Source organism: Pezoporus occidentalis, unplaced genomic scaffold, assembly GCF_034315485.1.
Source record: "Pezoporus occidentalis ecotype Australia unplaced genomic scaffold, CSIRO_AGI_Poc_V1 ctg56, whole genome shotgun sequence".
Lineage (NCBI taxonomy): Eukaryota > Metazoa > Chordata > Aves > Psittaciformes > Psittacidae > Pezoporus > Pezoporus occidentalis.
The window spans coordinates 931,116-953,999 of record NW_026915899.1 but is presented as its reverse complement, the minus strand read 5'-3'; the positions used below and the strand labels follow the sequence as shown (position 1 = coordinate 953,999).

General features: G+C 40.7%; 1 protein-coding gene across 2 annotated transcripts in view; it reads left to right on the top strand.

Annotated features, from left to right (window-relative positions):
• COG5 (component of oligomeric golgi complex 5) overlaps positions 1-22,884 on the top strand; it is a 192,077-nt gene that overhangs the window by 110,048 nt on the left and 59,145 nt on the right. Inside the window, exons 8-10 of one of the 2 annotated variants that reach the window (XM_062638282.1) lie at positions 10,471-10,636; positions 11,763-11,875; positions 11,970-12,047. The exons of the other annotated variant lie outside the window; for it this stretch is intronic. Coding sequence (XP_062494266.1) covers positions 10,471-10,636; positions 11,763-11,875; positions 11,970-12,047 — 357 coding nt within the window. The remainder of the gene's footprint in view (positions 1-10,470; positions 10,637-11,762; positions 11,876-11,969; positions 12,048-22,884) is intronic. 2 annotated transcript variants of the gene reach the window in all.

The following is a 22,884-nucleotide window of genomic DNA, read 5'->3' as shown; positions in this document are numbered from 1 at the left end:
CAAGTACTTTACTGCACTTTTCAGTGCAGCACAGCAAATAGCTTGCATTTTCCGGTGTTTATTTGTAAGGATTTATTATTCTGTCGCCCTCCTAATCCCATCATTTCTGTGCCTGTTTTTATGATAGTGCAAGAAAGTGGTTTATAAATAGTTCCTATAAATGGGTATTCCTGAAAATACATCTAATCTGAACAACATTTTTATGTAACTGTCTTTTATGGTAAAGTAATAGGTGAAAATTGAGAAGTCATTAATGTTTTATATCCCTTCACTTTGCTATGAATCATCACTTAACTGTTTGCCAAAATCTTTATACTCTGTTTAGTGACAATTTAACATGGGAATCAGCTGGATAGTTTTTAAATTCACTCACGGTCCTTTTCTTTGAAGATTCATCTTGATTAATTTGGGCAGTTGCCAACAAAATGTTAAAACTTAATATTCCCGTGTAGATGATGTTCTAAATGCATATTAACTTAGAGCTTGATAATGCTTTATGAAGAATATGGATAGCTTTACTGGTCCAGAAATTGTAGATATTCAATAAATTCTAAAGAATTACCAGCTATGCATTTTGTTAAGGTAAAAAAAAAGAAAAAGTCAGAGCACCTTAGAAAGCTCAGAAACCCCTTTGTGTGTTAGATCTTCCCATTGAGACTAGTTATTTTGAAATATGAAAGGGTTTGGTTTCATACCAATTAGTAAATGTCATTTGTGATCACTAAAAATTATTCCTCGTAGAATGCCTATCATGAAAACACAGGAATGTTTAATAACATTGAGTTCAGCTTTTTTACAGACAGAAATGATTTTAAATTAGAGGCTGCTGCATAGTCCTCTGTGTTCTGATTATCCATCTGTTTAGGTGGATTCTCTGGTCTGGAAAGATGTCAGCCATTATATCTTGGACAGCTCTGACCACTGTGCGAAACTGATACTGCACCGAGACTAGATAATACCTGTAAGGGCATGAAGATATCTAATACTAATGCTTTTAAGATAATTAATGCAAATATGATAATTGATTCATCCATTTATATGCAGAGAGGCATGGGCCACTGCTATGAACAGCTCAACTGTGAAAGGCTTTGTAAATAAAACATGCTGAAGGGGGAGAATGGAGGAGACTGAGGACAGTATGTGTCAATGTGGAAACTAGAAACTGAGTTTAGGAGTTGAAGGTAGCTCCAAAGAGAAAGATATGAATGGAAAGAGCTGTTATGAGAACAAGACTACAGAAGGACTGGAGGGTGGAATGGGAAATGGGTAAGGTGGAGCTGTGAAATAAGGAAGTGGTGTTTGCCTTGCTACAGATCAAGCAAGGCAGGCTAAGATTAGATCTCATTGAAAATAGTTGAGGTAGGATTCGAATGAGAACCATAGAGGTTTTTCTTTTAGCAGACGTTACAGTGGTTTAATTACATGGGTCTAGTCTAGAATGAGCTGAATCAAAACTGCAATAAGGTAGTCTTCTTTCAAAATCCTTGTCCATTCAAGTGTTTCATACCAAATTGATTAAAGTGATTTCTGATTTGGTTTAAATACTCAAGGTAAACAGTGTGTACGAAATTCTGCTAGGATTCCAGGGATACAACTGAGCAGAGACTGACCCTGTTTTTTTTGGCTGGGTCTCTGTATAATTCATCCATTTTTTTAATTGGTACTTTCATGTATCTGTCTCTCTTCAAACCTAAGACTACACTGAGGTTCTTTCTCTCCAGATAAGACAGTATGTTACTGTTAAATGCCTCTCCCAGACTGTAATTCTATTTGTAGTTTCTACTGTTGACTGTTGATTGTTAACAGGTTCTGAAATAATGCAATTAGGTGGTCCAAGAGAAACATATAACACATTAATAAGCCACATCTGCATAGAGCAGTGAAAAATATGATCGACTAACCATGATGTTTATCGAAACAAGATAATATAATTCATTTTGCCTTTTTCTCAGGTTAAAAATATGTTCTTTGTCTTACTCGTCTCTGAAAAAATGGGTGTTTTTTCATGTTCTTGATCTGTTTACTCAGTGCCACATGAAATTCCACATTATCGCAGGTTTAGAGATGTTCTTGTGGTAACAAAAGGTGTAAAGCTTTTTGTTGGCTTGAAATTGTATACAGAACTGAACAGTATGTTGCATTAGAAAGGAGAAATCTTGCATCAAAATGCTGTAGTTCCTAGGTGGTGAATGATGTCCTCTGTGTGGAACAAGTTATGCACTTAGCTGCTTATTCTTCTCTGCTTTTATCTCCCTTCTTTTCTTCTGCAGGTATTGGCCCAAATAAGTTCTTACTTGTGTGAAGGTTTTAAAATGTTTTACTGGCAGATAGATGAAATGAGGGGTGGGGACTGGCTTTTTTCAGTAGCAGAACTGGATCCCAGATGCATATGCAAGCTGCAGGAAAAGCTAGGTACAGTATTTCTTTTCATTTAGATGACTTAAGATATTTTTTTCTTTGTAGTAAAGTTCTTGTATAATATAATGTTGCCCATTTATTTTTAAAGAGACTACCCATTTATTTTTAAAAACACAAGAAATATATATTTTTCTTTAAATGTAGTATCTGTAACAGAAATAGGTCAGTCTTGTCATGCTTCTCCCAGTGGACAAATTTACAAGAGGGCTTGGAAGGCTTATCTTACTGTCAGGGGGTGGGTAACACTGCCAGCACTGAAGACGTTTTGTTAGGTGTTTGTATAGACACTTGCTCTCTTTCGGTCTGGCCTCAGTGAAACTCAGTGGAAATGACTGCATGAGTCCATTGTTAGATTTTCCTGGAACTGTAAGCAGATCTAGGAAGGGAAAATGGAGCAGGAGAAGGATGTCTTCTGGCTCATTTGAACTACCCTATCTCTGCCTTGCAAGGCCCTGAGCAGCCTCATCTGGTAGACCCTCCTTTGAACAGGGAGGTAGATTAGGTGATCTCCAGCAGTTCTTGCCAACCTCAACTGTTCTGTGATTCTGTGATTCTTAACCAAGTTATCTGCAGAGCTGAAGTTTCCTTTAGATGAGTGATCAAGGAATTTGAACTTTGTATTAAGAAAAAAATACGTTCTGAAATGTGATCCAGCGTGAACCTGACATTGATGGAGGTCTGTCTGTAGCTGAATATGAAAATAATAACTGAAAAGAATTTAAAATAAAGTAACTTTTTAAAGTTCATTCCTTTTAAGTATTTAAGGGCACTTTGGAGCTGTTGACAGGAGGTGCACAGATTTCAGAAATGAGAAACTGTCACTTGCATAGGTAATGATTATCTTGTTGCAAAGACTAGCAAGAGAACAAGAAAACCCAGATGGCTTTTGGTAGCTATTTAAATCATTCAGAGTATACCATTTAAAAGATATTTTTTCTGAACTTGAAGGTTTCTTATAGAAAGAAATTATAGAAGAATATTGTAATCCTCCAGTAGCTGATTCCTAATCTTAGTTGTTAAGACTGAGTTAAAAGCAAAACCTGACATTTCTGTTTTGTAATGGCTTTGTTCAACCAGTTATCAGAGTGAACACGTACATGATGATGTTGTGAGATGGGAGAAAACATCTGGTCACAAGCTGCTGTCCAAAGATCAGAATTAGTAATGAGATTGTGTCCTTATACTTTTGTGCTTCAGTAACAGGACTTGAGTCAGCAGATGTAAGTCAAGGTTGCACAAGGGAGGTTTTAAAACCTTCCCCTTTACTCTGACCTTCATCATAAAGTGGTAGCTGTGTTCTTAATAGAGAAGCCACATTTTCAGATTAACTGGCCAACTGGTTCTTTATTGATGAGGGCTTTAGAGGTTGGTGAAGTTGTGTAACACGTAAGAGAAGCATTTTAAGAAGCTTGATTTGGCTTAGATGCCCCTATTTCCATGTTGCCTATTAGTTTTTATCATTTTGTATGATTTCTACTCTGCATTTGTACTCTTTGTACACTCAAATGCAGCACTGTAGGATAAAATTTGTAATTGTTATGGCCTACCTGATCTGTTCTCAAGGTGCCAGATAACTTTCTTTGAAATTGCTGTCACGTTGATAGCCTAAGGCTTGGTAAACTTTGGAATATTGCTTGATGTTTCATGAGATAATTCTTTACAACAGTTCCTGATGCCTTTCTGTTCCATTAGCTCTTAGCCATCTGTTGCTTTGATTACACTATTATAGAGAATAAGTGTTTTGGCAAGCTGTTTAGCTGTGTTGAGAAATCTTGCTTCTTTGCTTTCTAGTATTTTATTGCTGCTTTTTTTTCCTCTCCCCCCCCCCCCCCCCCCCCGTAGTGCAATACTTCTTGTTATTTACTTCCTGTTATTCTAAGAAAGAAAAGTCTGACCTAGTTTGAGGACATGAGCAGTTTTATGGCTGTGTTTTAAGACTGTTTTCCTTTCCTGTGGAAGTCCTTCTACCAAACGAAGCTGCTTATTCCAAATACGGGCTCACAGAAGGTAGACATGATAACTTAAGCGTATTTGAATGTTTTGCTTTGGGATTCTTGCCTCTTAGAGATTAAAATGTGCTTTTCTGGGGTCTAGCCAACACTTTATGTCAGTATTACCTTCTACAGAAAATTGAACATCTTAACCTCTCACTCCTCTCAAGACTGCAAATGTCAAAACAGGAAGAACTGAAAAATCATTAGAAAGAAGTCTGTATTCTCTGGCTTTACATTGTCAACCTGACCGTTTTGTGTATTGCTCAGATTTTAAAGATGAACAGTGTAAAAGACAGATGGAGTGATAATGAACATAGAGACATGCTTCCCTAAGCAGGTTCATTTTTAGGAGTTGTACCAATTAATTTTTTTAAGACATGGACTTTTGGAAATGAAATAAAATACTGTTTTTAGACTGCAGCTGAATTTCATCGGCATTTAATTTTTACTTTTAGCTTTTCATTAATTTTTCTTGCTTTTAAAATAGCTGAGCGATACTACGGAGCAAGAATTCCAACAATTCTCAGTGAATTATTAATTCTGCTCAATAAGTCATTTTGCGCTGCCTGTGACTGAGGTGGCTGAGTTTCCTTCACTGCTTATCTGCTTGAGCTCATGAAATTGAATTGCAACTTTTCCTTCTCACTTTTTTCACTTTTGGTGTCTGTAAGAAATGACTAAGAACTAGTTGTAATTGGTAGCTGCAAGAGCTTACAAACTCTTCCTAAATCACCCCGTCTTCAAGTAATAGTACTTGAAGTAGTAATACTACTTGGGTAGTAATGTTATTTATGGGAAAATTATTTGAAGGAGGCAGTGTTTTGTAATGGTGGCAAGAGGGGAAAGTGGTGGCAAGAGGATTATCAGTCTCACAAGGGGTCTTTTTTTATTTGGATTATTTAACTGACCTTGTAAAGCTGTACTGTGTTGGAAGTTGCAACTGCTATCTCATACAATCAAAATGAGCTGTGTGAAACAAACAGAGAAAAGTAACTGAAATAGTTCTCAATATAGTAAATCTGCTATCAAATTAAAATATTTGCTACTTAGTGCCAGTCAAAGATACTTAGAAGTGTCATTCTGGAAGCTCTTTTTTGCATTTACTCTGGAAGGGCTGCAAGAACCCTTTGTATTTCCTGTCAGAATGTACGTTAGTTTACAAGTTTGGTTATTTCAGTGTATATCCTATTCTAGGGTTATTGAATTTTAATGTTGATTATTTCTTGATGGGGAAAGTATTATTCATCGTATTTCTTGCTTGCCACATTGTCAGACCACTCTGTTGAAACGATACCTAGACTTATTAGTAATATTTTCCTTCAGCTGAGCAACATATGTAATTCTTTTCATGCTGTGCTCTGCTTTTAGTGCTTGTGTATGGGACACAGTAAATGTTTTACCATATAAGGGGTAAGGATGTGGCAGCACACTGAAATCACAGCTGTTCAGTAATATGTGTGTGTACAAATATAGCGAAAACTTTCTTATTCTAAGTGAGGGACTAGTCCACATTTGACTTCTCCGTATGTGGTGCTTCTGAACTGTCACATGAAAGAACATTTACTCAGAAAACTGTTCTGATTATGTGGTTCGGGCACTTCTGAAATTTAACTGCATGACAGTTAGCAGTTAATTACATTTGTAACACTACTTCTTTATGAAACTAGTTGTAATTGTCACAGGTAGCATTGACCATACATATTCTGGGCAATTAGCACATCTTCATTTGAGAGGGAAGTTGATAGGTGAAAACCTTGCAGCATGGGGTCATAGGGGACAGATTGGCATTGAATGAAGGAATGCTGATGTGGAGTTCCCTAAAACAGCACTGTTGAGAAGAAAGGTGCACATGGTGAATCCCATAACCTGAGAAGGTAGAATGTGAGTTTGAAAGCTGTATTTGTATCCAGTTAGTTTTGCCTGTCATCCAGGTTTCCTTTTTGGTTCAGCCTTATGCTAGGAATCTTCCTGTCCCCAAATTAGCTCAGTGTCATCACCACATTCCCTTGTGAGGAGCAGGCTTGCTCATCCAAGCTGTGTTTCTAATGATGAAAAAGAATATTGCTCTTTATTTAACCATGCTTTCAGAAGATTGTTCTGGTAACACCAGTGGCAATCATAAAAGACTACAGTATAAAATAGTTTCAGTGTTGGCAGTTGACAGAAAAAAAATTACTTGGTTCCATCCTAGGAGATATTTTCAAATGAGAAATATATGTATTTATTTAAGTATCTAATGGTATTTCTATCTAGTCTTCACAAGGTTATTATCTTTATGGGAAAGGAAGTGATCAAATGGCATTTTGCCCTGCAGAATGACTGTAAATGTCATGCTGGACTGGACAGCATCTTCTTGGTTATTGAGTCTAGTTGCCTACTCTAGAAAATAACCACATGATATAACTGTAGAAAAAACAGTCATATTTAAAGAGTGCATGTCACTGACTTTTCTTCTTGTCTGTAGTAGTCTACAGAACCAAATGGGATGGGATAAAATGAATAGAAAATTATATTAGTAAAATGAACAGTTCTCAGTGATAGAGAAAATGAGCAAATGCAGCTCTTCATAGCTGCTGCTGAATGTATCTGTATGTTTTCCTAAAATATAAATTGAAACATCTGTGCCTTTTTTCAAGTGGTGGCAAATATCACCCTTCTGACCAAGATATTTAATGTGTTGCCTGATGGAAGCTGAGAAATGTCTACCTTGTGAGAAGCAGAATTGTGTCTTCTTGTCGCTCTAACTGCCCATACATTTTTAAATAGTAAAACCAGCCTGCTTTGTGCTTGGTAGTACTTCTAAGCCTTCATTTACTAAACAAGACACTTACAAAGGAGCATAAGATCTTGCGAACATAGATTCTAAGGAGAACACTTAAAAATTGCTAAGTGTAGTTGCCTGCAGTGGCAGGCAACTTGATTATAAAATACTGCTAATAAACTCATTAAATTCCATCTTAAAAATAGTTATATTATTTTCCCTGTTGTTCCTGTTGGATAGATGTTCTGAATATTATTCCCTGATGTGATTCCATTTCCCATTTTAAATGACTTCTGTAGTCAGTTTATTTTTCTTTTGAATACATGCTTTCCATTTGATAAAAAATGTGGCAGTCTTTTGAATCTCAGAAATGTTTAGCTTTAAGCTTTCTCAAATAAAAATTAAATACTAGGGGAAATTGTTATGGATAAAGTCTGTTGATAGTGACAAATTCTGCAATACTGATTCTCAAAATTTTGTCCGTATTAATGATAAACAGTCCAATTTTGAGATGTGTATGCAAGTCTGAAAATACAGTCATTTGTGTTCTTCCTGCTTTCCAACATTTTCTTTCCACATAATAATTTTTGTCCCAAGAGATGCTCCATTTTTTTTAACATATTGTCTAAACCTAGACACTAGCTGTGCATAAAAAATGCAGTTCTCTTAGGATTAGTGACATACCAACAATGGACTTTATATAGCCTGTCTGGAGCATATAAAACACACTGTTTTTCAAGGAGAGAAAAATGCTGTATATGAAACAAATAAAAAAGATATTTTATTGTACATCTATATATTGAATATATCTCTAATTCCTGTTGTACAAGATGAATACATGAACTAGAAGCCCTCTGTCAGTGGCCATGTCCACAATTTAAAGCACATAAGAAATAGGCTATCTGCATAGTTTTTGTTCTATTCTGATTTTAACTTTGATACTAAATTTGGAAGTTACGTTGAGTGAATAGCAGTTTTCTATAATGTGTTTTGGTTATTCTTAACTATTCCTAAGTTCAAATAGAATTGTTTGACAACTTTTGGCTAAAACCAGTTTCTTTGAAACACAGCTCCGGGTCTTTTTGAGCATGTTTTTGTGTCGTTTTTGACCCGTAGCTTCAGAGTTAGTTTGCTGAACTATGATGTGGGAGCTCTGAGTTTCATCTGCTGCCTGAAATTTTTTGTGCCTACACTGCCTGTTTGTCAGGAAATCAAATACCTGGCCATTGGTTATTCAAGACTGGAGAGTGCCCTGCTCACCTTTTGATGCTGTTCTATTTTTTTGTTAGGTTATATATGATCATTAGTGTCTGACTGAAACCATAGTAGTAAGGTATTGATTTTGTATTACTGACTCTCTGCCTGGTTTTATAATTGGGGAAGTATTCTATAAAAATTAGAACAATTTAAGCAAGAAAGGCTGGTAAATGAGGTGAATCTTTTATATCTTTGCTTTCCTTCCTTTCAGTTTCATTCTCTTTCTTCTTTCCAGTTTCTTTTCATTATATTCCCCATCCTCTTACCATTTGTATTTTCTTGTTCATTCTGTCCCCAGATTCCCTCCTTTCATTATACTACTCTTCATTTTCTGACATCCCATTAATCTTCCAGTCTTTATGGCTCACTTTCCCACCTCCACAAAAACACCCACAGGATGCTTAGAAATTTTACAGCATACCCATTTGTCAAAAAAAATAAACCTACAAGTCCCAGACCCATAATACTATGATGGTAATGTTCATTAATTCCCACACTGTTTGGAAAAAGAAACTGGTACAGTTAGTATGTGGTCTGTAAACCATAATATGCAAACCTAACATTCCTTTGCTTTCCACTAAACCTGGAAACACCTCTTTGGGTTTGGGAAATGAGATGAGATCTGGCTTTTTTTGTTTCAGTTATGGTTCTGATCTTTACAGAAACCCTATAAAGTGTGACATGAATGTGTAGTTATAGTGCTGTGACCTTTGAAACAGGTTTGAGGAGAATGCGCTGTTCGTCAGTGGATCAGAAATCCTATTGCAGTAGGTGAATGTACCAGTAAATGAATCATCAGCAGCTGTATTGTAGCTTTACTGCTGTGGTCTCAGTGCAGGTTCCCCACACTTGAAAGGTAGATGAGCATGCCCTTTTTCTTTAACTCTGGAGTGTCAGGCTGAAAAAACCTGTGACTTGGGAAAGATGGAGCAGAGTTGCATTGGTCTTGCAGCAGACCTTCCAACAACTACTGCTGTAGGCACCGGCAGGAAGAGTGCAGTGGTGTAAGGTCTCACTGCCAGAGGAGAGTCAAAGCAGGGTATCTAGCGGGATGTGCCTGTGGTCTCAGATGCTTCTGTCCAGTCTAGGTGCCAGGATTTCTGCCAGACCATATTCTTTACTGCTGGCAGAAGTCACTAAGAAAAACGACAAAAGACTGCATCTCTAATGTGTGTATGATTAACTGATCGCCCCCTCCACTAATTGCATGTGAATGCGAAATAAAAAAGCAGTATTCAGTGTACCGATGACAGTGCTTAGTTTCCAAAGGCAATAATTTGAGGCTTTTCTCTTGCTAAATAACACCCATGCCAGTGTTTAGTGTTGCTCGGTGGAATTATCATCAGATTTATTCTTAATCAAAGGTCTCTTGAACAATGAACAATGGGACAGTTTTCACTCTCCTGTATTTCAGAAAAGCTGTGAACCATGCAGAGATACTTGAGGGTGTTTTGGGTTTGGTTTTGTTGGTTGTAAGCATTAGAAATAGAAATGTAGAAATACAAGCTTAAATTCTGCAGTAGTCAGTGGTAGGGGCATGACCTGCTTGCCTCTGCTTGTACTTGGTTGGGTTTTTTTTAAGCCTGTATCACATTTAATTAACTGTTTGGCACTTAAATCACAGTACTGTAACAGACCGCATGTGCATGTTTAAACAATATTGCTAACTATACCATAGCTTAATATAGCTGTACTGTAACTAACCTTGGAATTATTGGATCAATCACTGGTATCTCACCCCAGGTTAGATACTGCCAGCGGTGCTTCCAGTTCTTCCTTTTTTTCCATTCTCATTATTCAGAGGATAGTACCAAAGGAAGCTAAGCAAAGCATTGCAAAGCAATCAAAGGAAATCAGTCCTCTCCTTTATCTTCTGTTCTCTGTTGTACTGTAAGGATGCCAGTTATTTAATGTTAAATGAATTAGCAGTCTGAACTTAAAGATGAGCTTGCCCAGTAAAATGATGCCTCATCATGGATAAAAAAAAACCTATAGTACAGTTAAAGATAATAATTCAGTTTGAAAATCTTCTTTCTCTAGAATCCTACTCAAGTGGGAACTGCTCTTCAGGTTTTTCATAACCTTGGGACTTTGAAAGATACCATTGCTAATGTGGTGGATGGATACTGCACAGTACTGGAGGAGAACATTAAAAATGCTTTGGATATCAAAGTATTGACCCAACCATCTCAAACTGTTACAAGAGGTATGATACTTGTTTTACAGAGAATGATAACTGTTTTTTTTTTTTGTGACAGAAGTATAGTATATTGTCAAATGGAAGAAACTCACATATCCAAGCCTGTTATAGGAACATTTCCCTGCTTGCTTTCACCAGTAGAGGATGGAAGTAGTCATGTCTCTGAAATCATCTAATACAAAGCCAAAGTCTGCCTTTTGTTATTGGGCTTAAATGTTTTCCCTTTTCCCCAGGCCCCTCCTTTTTTCCCTGACTTGACCAGAAAATTGTCCTCATTAGTTTACAGCTTTGCAGCATTTTCTTAGCAGTTTGTCATGGAAAGATCAATCCAAATTCTGTTTTCTTTGTGTTGGTGGGAGGATCACAGGTAGACATTATTTGCAAGCAATGGAATAAGCCTGTAACTACATTGTGGTGCTTTTATCAGATGGAAGTAATTTCAAAGTAGTATGTTCCATACAAAGAAATGTTGTAATAATAAACTTAATTTCTCTTTTTGCAGCAAGTTGGGGGTCCAAAGCCATAATCACTACCATAAAGAAAGAAATACAGCCCCTCTCAAAGAAAGTGATGATTTAGAAGCTGCATCTCCTTCAGCTAGATTATCACTTGTTATAGCAGTTTGCCATGTGTTTCAGTTCTGAGCTGGTAATACATGTATTTTTCACACCTACTGTCTCTGCCATTTCACTTTCTTACTACACTGGGCAGCAGTGCTTACTAATGTTACCTTGATGTCTATGTGGAGGTCCGAATTTGTAACGCAGGTAGCAGTGACAAACATTGAATTATCCCCACTGAACTGCAGAGTTTATTTGACTTCTTCCTTAGTTGAATTCTCAGTCAGACAGCTGAAGCCATTCACAAAGCTCTGTTTTGAAGCTATTTTCTTAGAAACATAGAATAGTTTGGGTTGAAAGGGACATCAAAGATCCAGGCAAGGACACCTTCCACAGGACAAGGTTACTCAAAGTCCTGTCCCACCTGCCCTTGAACACACCACCCTCACAGTAAAGAATTTTAATTAAAAAAACCCAACCTTATGTCAGAGTGCACAGATCTGTATTTCTAATAAGCAAATTTTCATATTGGAAAGCTAAAATGTGCTGCTGTGTTTTTAAAAACCATTTAGGTGGCCCTGGTAGAGCTGCTATGCCAACACCTGGGAACACAGCAGCTTTTCGAGCAGCCCTCTGGACAAACATGGAGAAACTCATGGATCAGATCTGTGCTGCTTGCGGACAGGTACTCAGCAGCTTGTTTCTGTTTTTATAGACATGCAGTTTTGCATATGACATATTAGATGTCACTTTTCCTCTCAATAAATTCTTTCTTACAGGTGCAGCATTTGCAGAAAGTATTGACAAAGAAAAGAGATCCTGTGTCACATGTCTGCTTCATAGAGGAAATAGTTAAGGTAAAGTTTTAATGTAGCTGGATATGTTTTAGTAGTTCTGTTAAGGAAAATGAGAAGAGAGAATGCTTTTGTTTACAGTTTTACAGTTCCATAAAAATTATGTTATTAAACTAATGAGAAAGTGTTGCAAGTCAAACTAACATCGAAAGCGATGTTTACGGTCTGTGGGTTACATCTGTAGGGTGTAAACACATTCTTTTTATAATAATTTCTTTTGTTAAAGGGAACTGATAAGACACCGCTGTCATTTTTTATTACTGATCATTAATGTCATTTCATAAAATACCATGTGATGTGAGTAATTAATTAATTCTGTTAGTTTGCATAGGAGAACGTGTCTTCATCTACACTTTCGGCCATTTGTTTCTCTACTTCTTGGCAATTTCTTCCTTGAAAAATAATAGTGGCTGTTCTTTTGAATACCTATTCTTTTCCATTCAGCTGCATTGTTTTCTGTTCATATTTGGAATAAATTGATTAATGGTTTCACTCAATGTTAGGAACAGAATTACTGAAGCTATCACATCTACCTTAGTAGATGAAAAACAGAAGATGTGTTTATGCAGACGTCTCCTTTTCAAAGTATATGGCTGGATTTTTAATTTACATCAATTTAATTTTTGAAATATATTGTAGAAACTCTTCATATGCAAAGGTGGTCTTCTGTCATGGTTTAAACCCAGCCAGACAGCTCGTTCACTCACTTTTCCTCCCTTTTTCTTTCGCACCCTTCCCCCACCCGCCCCCCTACCCTTCCCTGCTCCTGAAGGGATGGGGAGGAGAATCGAAAGAATGCAACTCCCATGGGTTGAGACAAGAACATTCCAGCAGCCAATGTACAACACAAATCACCACCGCTAGCACCAACGACAACAATAAGAGAAAATAACAAGGGAAGAGAATATGATACCACCCGCCAAAAAACGAGTCCAACCCAGAAGACCCCATGTCCTTCCGGGTAACTCCCAGTTACCCCCCTGGGCATGACGTGCTGTGGTATGGAATACCTCTTTGGCTAGCTTGGGTCAGGCGCCCCATCTCTGCTTCCTCCCGGCTTCTCCTCCTCCCTGGCAGAGCATGAGCCTCACAAAGTCCTTGGCCAGGGTAAACATCACTTAGAAACAACCGAAAACATCGGTGTTATCAGCACTGTTCCCAGGCTGGAAGTCAAAACACAGCACTGCACCAGCTACCAAGAAGGAAAAAAATTGACTGCTACTGCTAAACTCAGAACATCTTCTTAACACTGAAAGAAAATAATGAAGGTTAAATACAGCATTTCAGTTTGTCTGTTAAACCGTTCTCTAAAAGATGTTGCACAGAACATCACTTTTTTTGTGCTCACCACCCGCCAACCGATACCCAGCCCAACCTGAGCAGTGATCTAGCCCTTCCGGGTAACTGCCTCCAGTTTATATAGTGGGCATGACGTGCTGTGGTATGGAATACCTCTTGGGTTAGTTTGGGTCAGGTGTCCTGTCTCTGCTTCCTCCTGGCTTCCCCTTCTCCCTGGCCGAGCATGAGACTCACAAAGTCCTTGGTCGGAGTAAACATTACTGAGCAACAACAAAAAACATCAGTATTATCAGTGCTGTTCCCAGGCTGAAAATCAAAACCTGCACCAGCTAGTAAGAAGGAGAAAAATAACGGCTACTGCTGAACTCAGACCAGTATCCACCCCTTACCATTCATGTCATGCTCAGATCCCACATTTTCAATATACCATCACTCTTGTCTCACATATATATATATATATATATATATATATATATATATATATATACATACACACACACACAAAGAGAGGGGTCATTCCTTAGTGCTTGGATCAATCCCTATAATGCTGCTGAGTCTATTCGGTCCATGATGTCGGGCTTCATCTCTTGTAACTGTCTTTCAGAGCAGGAGAGGCTATGTGCAGTGTTGGATTGTTGCCTGCTGATGATACCACAGAACTTGTCTGGTTTCATCAAAGTTCATTCTTTGTTGGGATGATGGTCGGAGGGAAGTCAGGGCCAGTCACTGGTGACCTGAAGATGTCCAGTTGGTGGGCTATAAAAGTGCTATATAGCAAGCAACAGCATACAGTTGAATTCATTGGCTGTTTTCCCCTAAAATCAAATCCTGTTAAGGTATTCATGGGTCTTCCCCATCTTCCCGCATTACCCACCAGGTACATCTGGGTCCCTGAGTAAAAGCAATCCCATGAGTGGGTTTGCCTTTACCTGAAGCAGGAATAACCCAGACTGTCTTCCCCAGCAAATTCTTTATGTGTACCACAGGAACTTTATCCCCTTCTACAGTATGTAAAAGTTCTGACTGGGCTGGGCCAGATCCTCTGGTCTTGACCAGCCAGGTGGCTTTTGGTAAATGTATCCCAATGTTTGAAAGTCCCACTACCCATTCCTCTCAGTATAGTTTTTAACAGCCCATTGTACCGTTCGATATTTCCAGAGGCTGGTGCATGGTAGGGGATGTGATATACCACTCAATGCCATGCTCTTTGGCCCAAGTGTCTATAAGGCTGTTCTGGAAATGAGTCCCATTGTCTGACTCAGTTCTCTCTGGGGTGCCGTGTTGCCACAAAATCTGTTTCTGAAGGCCCAGGATAGTGTTCTGGGCAGTGGCATGGGGCACAGCATATGTTTCCAGCTATCCGGTGGTTAATTCCACCATGGCAAGCACATGGCACTTGCCTTGGCTGGTTGGTGGCAGTGTGATATAGTCAATCTGCCAGGCCTCCCCATATTTATGCTTCAGCCATCGTCCTCCATACCAAAGAGGCTTTAACCGTTTGGCTTGTTTAGTTGCAGCACGTGTTTCACACTCATGAATAACCTGGGCAATAGAGTCCATTGTTAAATCCACCCCTTGATCATGAGCCCATCTATATGTTGCATCTCTGCCCTGATGGCCTGAAGTGTCACTTGTTAGTTTTTCTGGTGTTCCTCAGTGGCCCGACTCTTGGGTACGTGAACATGTACACGGCGTGCCTTTACCACCAGGTTCTGCACCCGGGCAGCGGTATCTTGCCACAGTGCAGCAGCCCAGATGGGTTTACCTCTACGTTGTCAATTGCTCTGCTTCCATTGCTGCAGGCCATTGCCCACAGGGCATTTGCCACCATCCATGAGTCAGTACAGAGATGAAGTACCAGCCACTTTTCTCATTCAGCAATGCCCAGGGTCAGCTGGATGGCTTTCACCTCGGCAAACTGACTTGATTCACCCTCTCCTTCAGCAGTTTCTGCAACTTGTTGTCAGGGACTCCATACAGCTGCCTTCCATCTCCGATGCTTTCCCACAATACAGCAAGAGCCATCAGCAAACAGGGCATACTGCTTTTCACTTTCTGACAGTTTATTATATGGTGGGGCCTCTTCAGCACGCATCACCTCCTCCTCTGGTGACATTCCGAAATCTTTGCCCTCTGGCCAGTCCATGATGACTTCTAGAATGCCTGGACGACTGGGATTTCCTATTTGAGCTCATTGTGTAATTAGTGCAGCCCACTTACTCCAAGTAGCATCGGTTGTATGGTGTGTAGAGGAGACCCTGCCTTTGAACATCCAGCCCAGCACGGGCAACCGGGGTGCCAGGAGGAGCTGTGCTTCAGTGCCAATCACTTCCGAAGCAGCTCGAACCCCTTCATAGGCTGCCAGTATCTCTTTCTCAGTTGGGGTATAGCTGGCCTCAGATCCTTTATATCCCCGACTCCAAAAGCCGAGGGGTCGACCTCGAGTCTCCCCTGGAGCTTTCTGCCAGAGGCTCCAGGTAGGACCGTTCTCCCCAGCTGCAGTGTACAGTACATTTTTTACATCTGGTCCGGTCCGGACTGGTCCAAGGGCTACTGCATGAACTATCTCGCGTTTAATTTGCTCAAAGGCTTGTTGCTGCTCAGGGCCCCATTTAAAATCATTCTTCTTCCGGGTCACATGATAGAGAGGGCTTACAATCGAACTGTAATTTGGGATGTGGATACTCCAGAACCCCACTGCACCCAAGAAAGCTTGCATTTCTTTCTTGTTAGTTGGTGGAGACATTGCTGTTATCTTGTTGATCACATCTGTGGGGATCTGTCTACGTCCATCTTGCCATTTTATTCCCCAAAATTGAATCTCCTGTGCAGGTCCCTTGACCTTACTCCGTTTTATGGCAAAACCGGCTTTCAGCAGGATTTGGATTATTTTCCTCCCTTTCTCAAAGACTTCTTCCGCTGTATCGCCCCACACAATAATGTCATCAATGTATTGCAGGTGTTCTGGAGCTTGCCCCTGTTCCAGTGCAGTCTGGATCAGTCCATGGCAAATGGCAGGGCTGTGTTTCCACCCCTGGGGCAGTCGGTTCCAAGTGAACTGGACACCCCTCCAAGTAAAAGCAAACTGTGGCCTGCACTCTGCTGCCAAAGGAATTGAGAAAAATGCATTGGCAATATCAATCGTGGCATACCACTTGGCTGCCTTTGACTCTAGTTCATACTGAAGTTCTAGCATGTCCGGTACGGCAGCACTCAATGGTGGTGTGACTTCATTCAGGCCACGATAGTCTACTGTTAGTCTCCATTCTCCATTAGACTTTCGCAGTGGCCATATGGGGCTATTAAAGGGTGAGCGGGTCCTGCTGATCACCCCCTGACTCTCCAGTCTACGGATCAGCTGATGGATGGGAATCAGGGAGTCTCGGTTGGTGCGATATTGCCGCCGGTGCACTGTTGTGGTCGCAATTGGCACTTGTTGTTCTTCAGCTTTCAGCAGCCCCACAGCAGAGGGATCTTCTGAGAGACCAGGCAAGGTGGACAGCTGCTCAATTTCCTCAGTCTCCAAAGCAGCAATACCAAAAGCCCATCGGTACCCTTTTGGGTCTTTGAAGTACCCTCTCCTGAGGTAGTCTATGCCGAGGGTGCATGGAGCCTCTGGACCAGTCACAATAGGGTGCTTTTGCCATTCCCTCCCAGTCAGGCTGATTTCAGCCTCCAGCACAGTCAACTCTTGGGATCCTCCTGTCACTCCAGAAATATAGATGGGTTCCACCCCTTGACAGCTTGATGGCATCAGGGTACACTGTGCACCGGTATCTACTAGAGCCTTATACTTCTGTGGGACTGATGTGCCAGGCCATCTGATCCACACAGTCCAGTAAATCCGATTGTCCCTTACCTCCACCTGGCTGGAGGCAGGGCCCCTCTAATGGTTGTCACAGCATTGGACACTTAAGTCGTGGTGAAAGGGATTATTATTATAAAATCAGCTTTTCCACTCTATCTGGGAAACTGATCACCAGAGACTGAAGCCGTAGCTCTCATGGGACGATCAGTCTTGGCCCTTGCTCCCCTCTTCAGTTTACTCACCCATTCCTCCAAAGCTGAAGTAGGTTTTCCATCCCACTTTGTCATGTCTTCTCCGTGATCCCGCAGGTAAAACCATAGGGTACCCCGTGGCGTATACCTCCTGTATCTCCTCTCTCAAACAATAGGATGCCTTTTGTTAATAGCTGAGACGTGTGTTGGTACACGTGAGGAGCTGGATAAATCAGATAGATCGTCCCTCAATTGTTTGAGGTCCTGGGACAGTTTTTCCACAGCTGAGATAATGGAAGGGGTGAGATTGTCTTCAAACTCTCGGAGTTTATGAACCATTTCATCCACTGTTAGTGGTATTATGTCATTCCAGTGGTACTATGTCATTCCAGGTTACTGTTGCCAATGAATGGGCATATGATGACAGTGCGTTCCCACATGGGTCATGTACATTCAACTTCATCTGGATCTATGGGTATATCCCCGTTGTTTGGCTTGATGTGATAGAGCATCTCTACGATGGCCGATTCCCTCAGAGACTGGATGCCTTTTTCTATAGTAGTGCACTTGGCCGAACGACTCAACATCGTCCTTGTACAGAAACCTTTCTTTCACAGCTGCCAAGAGCTGCCTCCAAAGGCTGAGGGACTTTTTCTCTCTTGCAATTGCTTTGTCAATTCCCCCTTCTCTAGCAAGTGATCCCAGCTTCTTGGCTTCTGTACCTTCTAGTTCGTGACCATTGGCCCCATTGTCCCAGCATCAAAGCAACCAGGTGATGATGTGCTCCCCTGGTTGACGGGTAAAATCTGTTCTCATATTCCATAGCTCAGCTGAGGTCTGGGGTAGAGAAGTCACCTCTTCTTCTTCCTCTGATTCACTTAATAATAACTCCTGGTCGGATGCTGTCCCAGGTGGTGAGTACATTGTTTCTTCATCTTGCTTCATCTTTCTTGACTCTTTTTTGCTTTTCCCCTTGCGTACAGGGGCAACTGATATTGGCACAAATTGGTCCTCTGCTTTAGCTGCAGTGACTATCACAGTGGTTGGAGTGGCTGCAGTATCTGTTGTTGGGGTTGTTGCTGTACTTGTCACTGGGGCTGGTGTAGCTGCTGTGCTTGGAGCTGGAGTAGCTACACTGTTTGTTGTGGTTGGAGTTTGAGTAGCTGCTGTACTTATCGCTGGGGCTGGTGTAGCTGCAGTGCTTGGAGTTGGAGTAGCTGCATTATTTGTTGCAGTCAGAGTTTGAGTAGCTGCTGTACTTGTTGCTAGGGTTGGTATAGCTGCTGTGCTTGGAGCTGGTGTAGCTGCGTTGTCTGTTGCTTTGCCATCAGATAAAGAGACATTTTTTTCCCTTTGAAGGTGCTGGACAGTGTTGAACAGGGCTCTTTAAGCATAGGCCAAGCCCCAGCATGTTGCCATGATTTGTCCCCTCTATGGTACGACCAGGATGACAACACACCTGATTTAAATGTTTTACTAATTTTTCTGGATTTTGCACTTTTTCAGTGGTGAAGTTCCAAAGTACTGGAGGGGCCCACTGCCCTAGATACTTGCCCACACTATCCCACACACCCTGCCACCCATGGCTGTCCAGCCTCGGGGAAAATCTCTTGATCCTCCTGTATCGTTGTTAAACCTAGACAAGACCCAAACCCAACTCTGCTTAACTTTTGAGATCAGATGAAATGGTCGTGGGTAAAACACACTCTGTGTGCCAACATGGTGATTCCCATCACAATCAGCAGACAGATCTCAAGGGTACCCAAAGGCCATTCAAAACCTTCAGAACTCTCAAATAATGTTGTAAACAGTATGGTGTGAGAGCTGGGAAGATAAGGGAATGTTTCCTTCATAGGTTGACCACCGAGGAGGGGAAAAAAGATGTGTAATTGCTAAACACTTCTATTATATACCTCCCAAAGTATAGAGGTGATGACCACACTGGAAATGCAAGCCAGACCGGTTTCATGATCAATGAGTCTATTGTATTACAAGTCATTACCATAAAGTACAATGAAACCAGAAACTTAGCCCAAGACCCCCAGCCAGTAAACACTAACACAGCAAATACTGGCTGTAAGTAAGGTATGACATGCTGAAACTGCGAGATCAAGAGCAACAGCTTTGAGAGCCAATAAATCATCATTCTGATGACTATTAATCCGAAACAGTGAATGCTTATCACAAATACAGTTAGACACACTCTGGTCAGATCTGTTATCTCAACCCTTTGTGCCCTATGTTGGGTGCCAAAAAAAACTGTCGTGGCAACTCAGAGCCACGCAGCTGCTCTCTCACTCCCCTCCCCGCTTCCTCCCCCACTTCCAGAGGGATGGGGAAGAGAATCAAAGGAATGTAACTCCCACGGGTTGAGAAAAGAACAGTCCAGTAACTAAGGTATAACAAACCACTACTGCTACCACCAGTAATAATAATGATAAAGGAAATAACAAGGGAAGAGAATACAACTGCTCACCACCCACCAACCGATACCCAGCCCAACCTGAGCAGTGATCTAGCCCTTCCGGGTAACTGCCTCCAGTTTATATAGTGGGCATGATGTGCTGTGGTATGGAATACCTCTTGGGCTAGTTTGGGTCATGTGTCCTGTCTCTACTTCCTCCTGGCTTCCCCTTCTCCCTGGCAGAGCATGAGACTCACAAAGTCCTTGGTCGGAGTAAACATTACTGAGCAACAACTAAAAACATCGGTGTTATCAGTGCTGTTCCCAGGCTGAAAGTCAAAACTACAGCACTGCACCAGCTAGTAAGGAGAAAAATTACAGCTACTGCTGAACCCAGACCAGTATCCACCCCTTATTCCATACCATTCACGTCATGCTCAGATCCTACATTTTCAATATACCATCACTCTTGTCTCACATATGTATATATCTCTCTAAAAGATGTTGCACAGAACATCACTTTTTTGATGCACTTCAAGCTTCTCTTTCTGTGTTGTTAAAAAAGGCAACCAACCAACCAAACATCTTGAAACATTTATAAACTTTTAGCATATTTTCTTTATTAAAAAGTTTGATCTGGCAAAAAAATTCTTTGCTGCAGCACTTCAGTAGATCAGCATGTTTAAGGAGACACATAGAAAGCTAGAGACAGAGGAACTCTGGAAGCCCCAGGCAGAGATTGGGTGGAAAGGGAGCATAGATAAATGAGCTTTCAGCCTTCATGAATGGCTCTCACCATGAGCCTGTGCTTCTCACTTTCACTTTTCCATTTTTTGTAGAACAGCACTTGAGGATCATAATAGAGGGGAACCAAAGGAAATTGTGGAGAATAAATGAATAGGAAAAATGAATCTCAATTGAAGATAGATGCAGAGTAAGGAAAAACTCATTAGAAAAGAAAAGGCATTTGGGTTGTGCTGTGCTAAGCATGTTCCGTAATTTCTCTGATTAGCCTTCCTTCTCTTTTTTTGACTTCACACTGCAGGATTGCATCTAACTGACCTATTGTATTTCCCAAATAAAATCAAATAACTGTATTTCTCCACAGTTACCACTCTTCCAGTAGTTTGCTCTTCAATGGGTGTTTTGGCGTAGTATAACACCAGGCTGGACAGTTGTCATTCTCAGTGAGGTAGCTAAGGATTAGAGGTTGTTGTGGTTTAAGCCCAGCTGGTAATTTAGAACCACACAAATGCTCTCTCAATCCCTCCCCCCCCCCCCCTTCTTCCCCCCCACTCTCGGAGGGAAGGGGAGGAGAATTGAAAGAACGTAACTCCCACAGGTTGCGATAAGAGCAGTCCAGTAACTAAGGTATAACACAAACCACTGCTGCTGCCACCAATAATAATAATGATAAGGGAAATAACAAGGGAAGAGAACACAACTGCTCACCACCTGCCAACCGATACCCAGCCCAACCTGAGCAGTGATCTAGCCCTTCCGGGTAACTGCCTCCAGTTTATATAGTGGGCATGATGTGCTGTGGTATGGAATACCTCTTGGGCTAGTTTGGGTCATGTGTCCTGTCTCTACTTCCTCCTGGCTTCCCCTTCTCCCTGGCAGAGCATGAGACTCACAAAGTCCTTGGTCAGAGTAAACATTACTGAGCAACAACTAAAAACATCGGTGTTATCAGTGCTGTTCCCAGGCTGAAAGTCAAAACTACAGCACTGCACCAGCTACTAAGAAGGAGAAAAATGACTGCTACTGCTGAACCCAGGACAGTGGTACATCCTTGTCTGATGCTACCAGAACTCATGACATAGTACTGCTGACAATACCGATGCTTTACTTTCTTCTCGACCCAAGGTGGTTCAGTGTAGCACAGTGTTTTTCTTGGCCCTTCACACAGTTACACTATTTGTTCTATGTCCCTTGAAGAAGCTATGGCACTAGCCTGCAGACGGTTAAAATCACACCAAACAGTAGAGCTGTTGTTTAGACAAAACCTGACAAGTACTACATGCTGCTGAAATTCAAGAGTGTATGTACAGATGGCTGTTTGGGAGAGTATGAATTGTTGTGTACATTGAAAATAGATATAAGTAAGAAATTGGTATTTTGCCATTTACTAATGAAGATTCTGCCTTGTATTAATCCAGACTGAAACAACATGCTGTCCTCAGCACGTGTTCTGGAGAGGGGGAAAAGTTGGATTTTCCTTTTGTATTCAGTATCATTAATAAACTGAGCAAATAAACAGACCAGACTAAAGGTACTAACATTATACCCATGCACTAGGGCAGCATGCCCACACCAGAAGACAGAAAAACGAATCATCCACTCTACTACAGTCTGTGCACTAATTACTGTTACTGATGTCAACATTATTATTATAGTCATCTTCTGCAGCAGCTGCAGTACCACTTTGCCTGTCCATCTGCTTCCTTGTTTTGATTACTGCAGTGCAAGTATCATCCTAGGAAGCATAAGAGAGGAGGAGACCCAGCTTTTTTAAAGCACAAGTCCTTTAATAGCAAGGAAGCTACTTGCCTTTTTTTCTTCCTTTTTTTTTTATTTTTATTTTTATTTTTATTAGTTCTTTTTCCCATTGTTTCCAGATTTATTTGTGGTTTTCACTTCACAGATAGCACAGCCTGTGTTTTTTCCGATTTTGTATTATGATCTCATACATGTGCTTTCCAGCCTTCTAATTACCTGTTACCATCTTAACATTTTGTAGTGTTGTATCACGTTGTATCTAAAAATGTATTTTTAAAAACACTTGACTAATTAATAAAAGGAGTCACAAAAAGTCTTTGTTAAAAAAAATAAAAAGGGAACCAAATCATAATCTGACAGATGTAGAAACTGAGACACAGAACTTGTAAACTTTATAAATACTGGAGTTCAGCAGGAGGGCAATGACAGCTCCTGCATCTTTTCTACACTGTTTCTCTTACAGACTTCACTTCCAAAGTTTTCCACCATTAGATGTGGCCAAGAGTTAGGTGACATAACCAGGCTTACATGGTTATCATGGAAGAATCTGGAGATTAAATTTACACTGCACTTTATTCCACTCCTTCCCTTTTGCAGATGTAGATTTTGACATTTATCTTTTGCAACAATATGAAA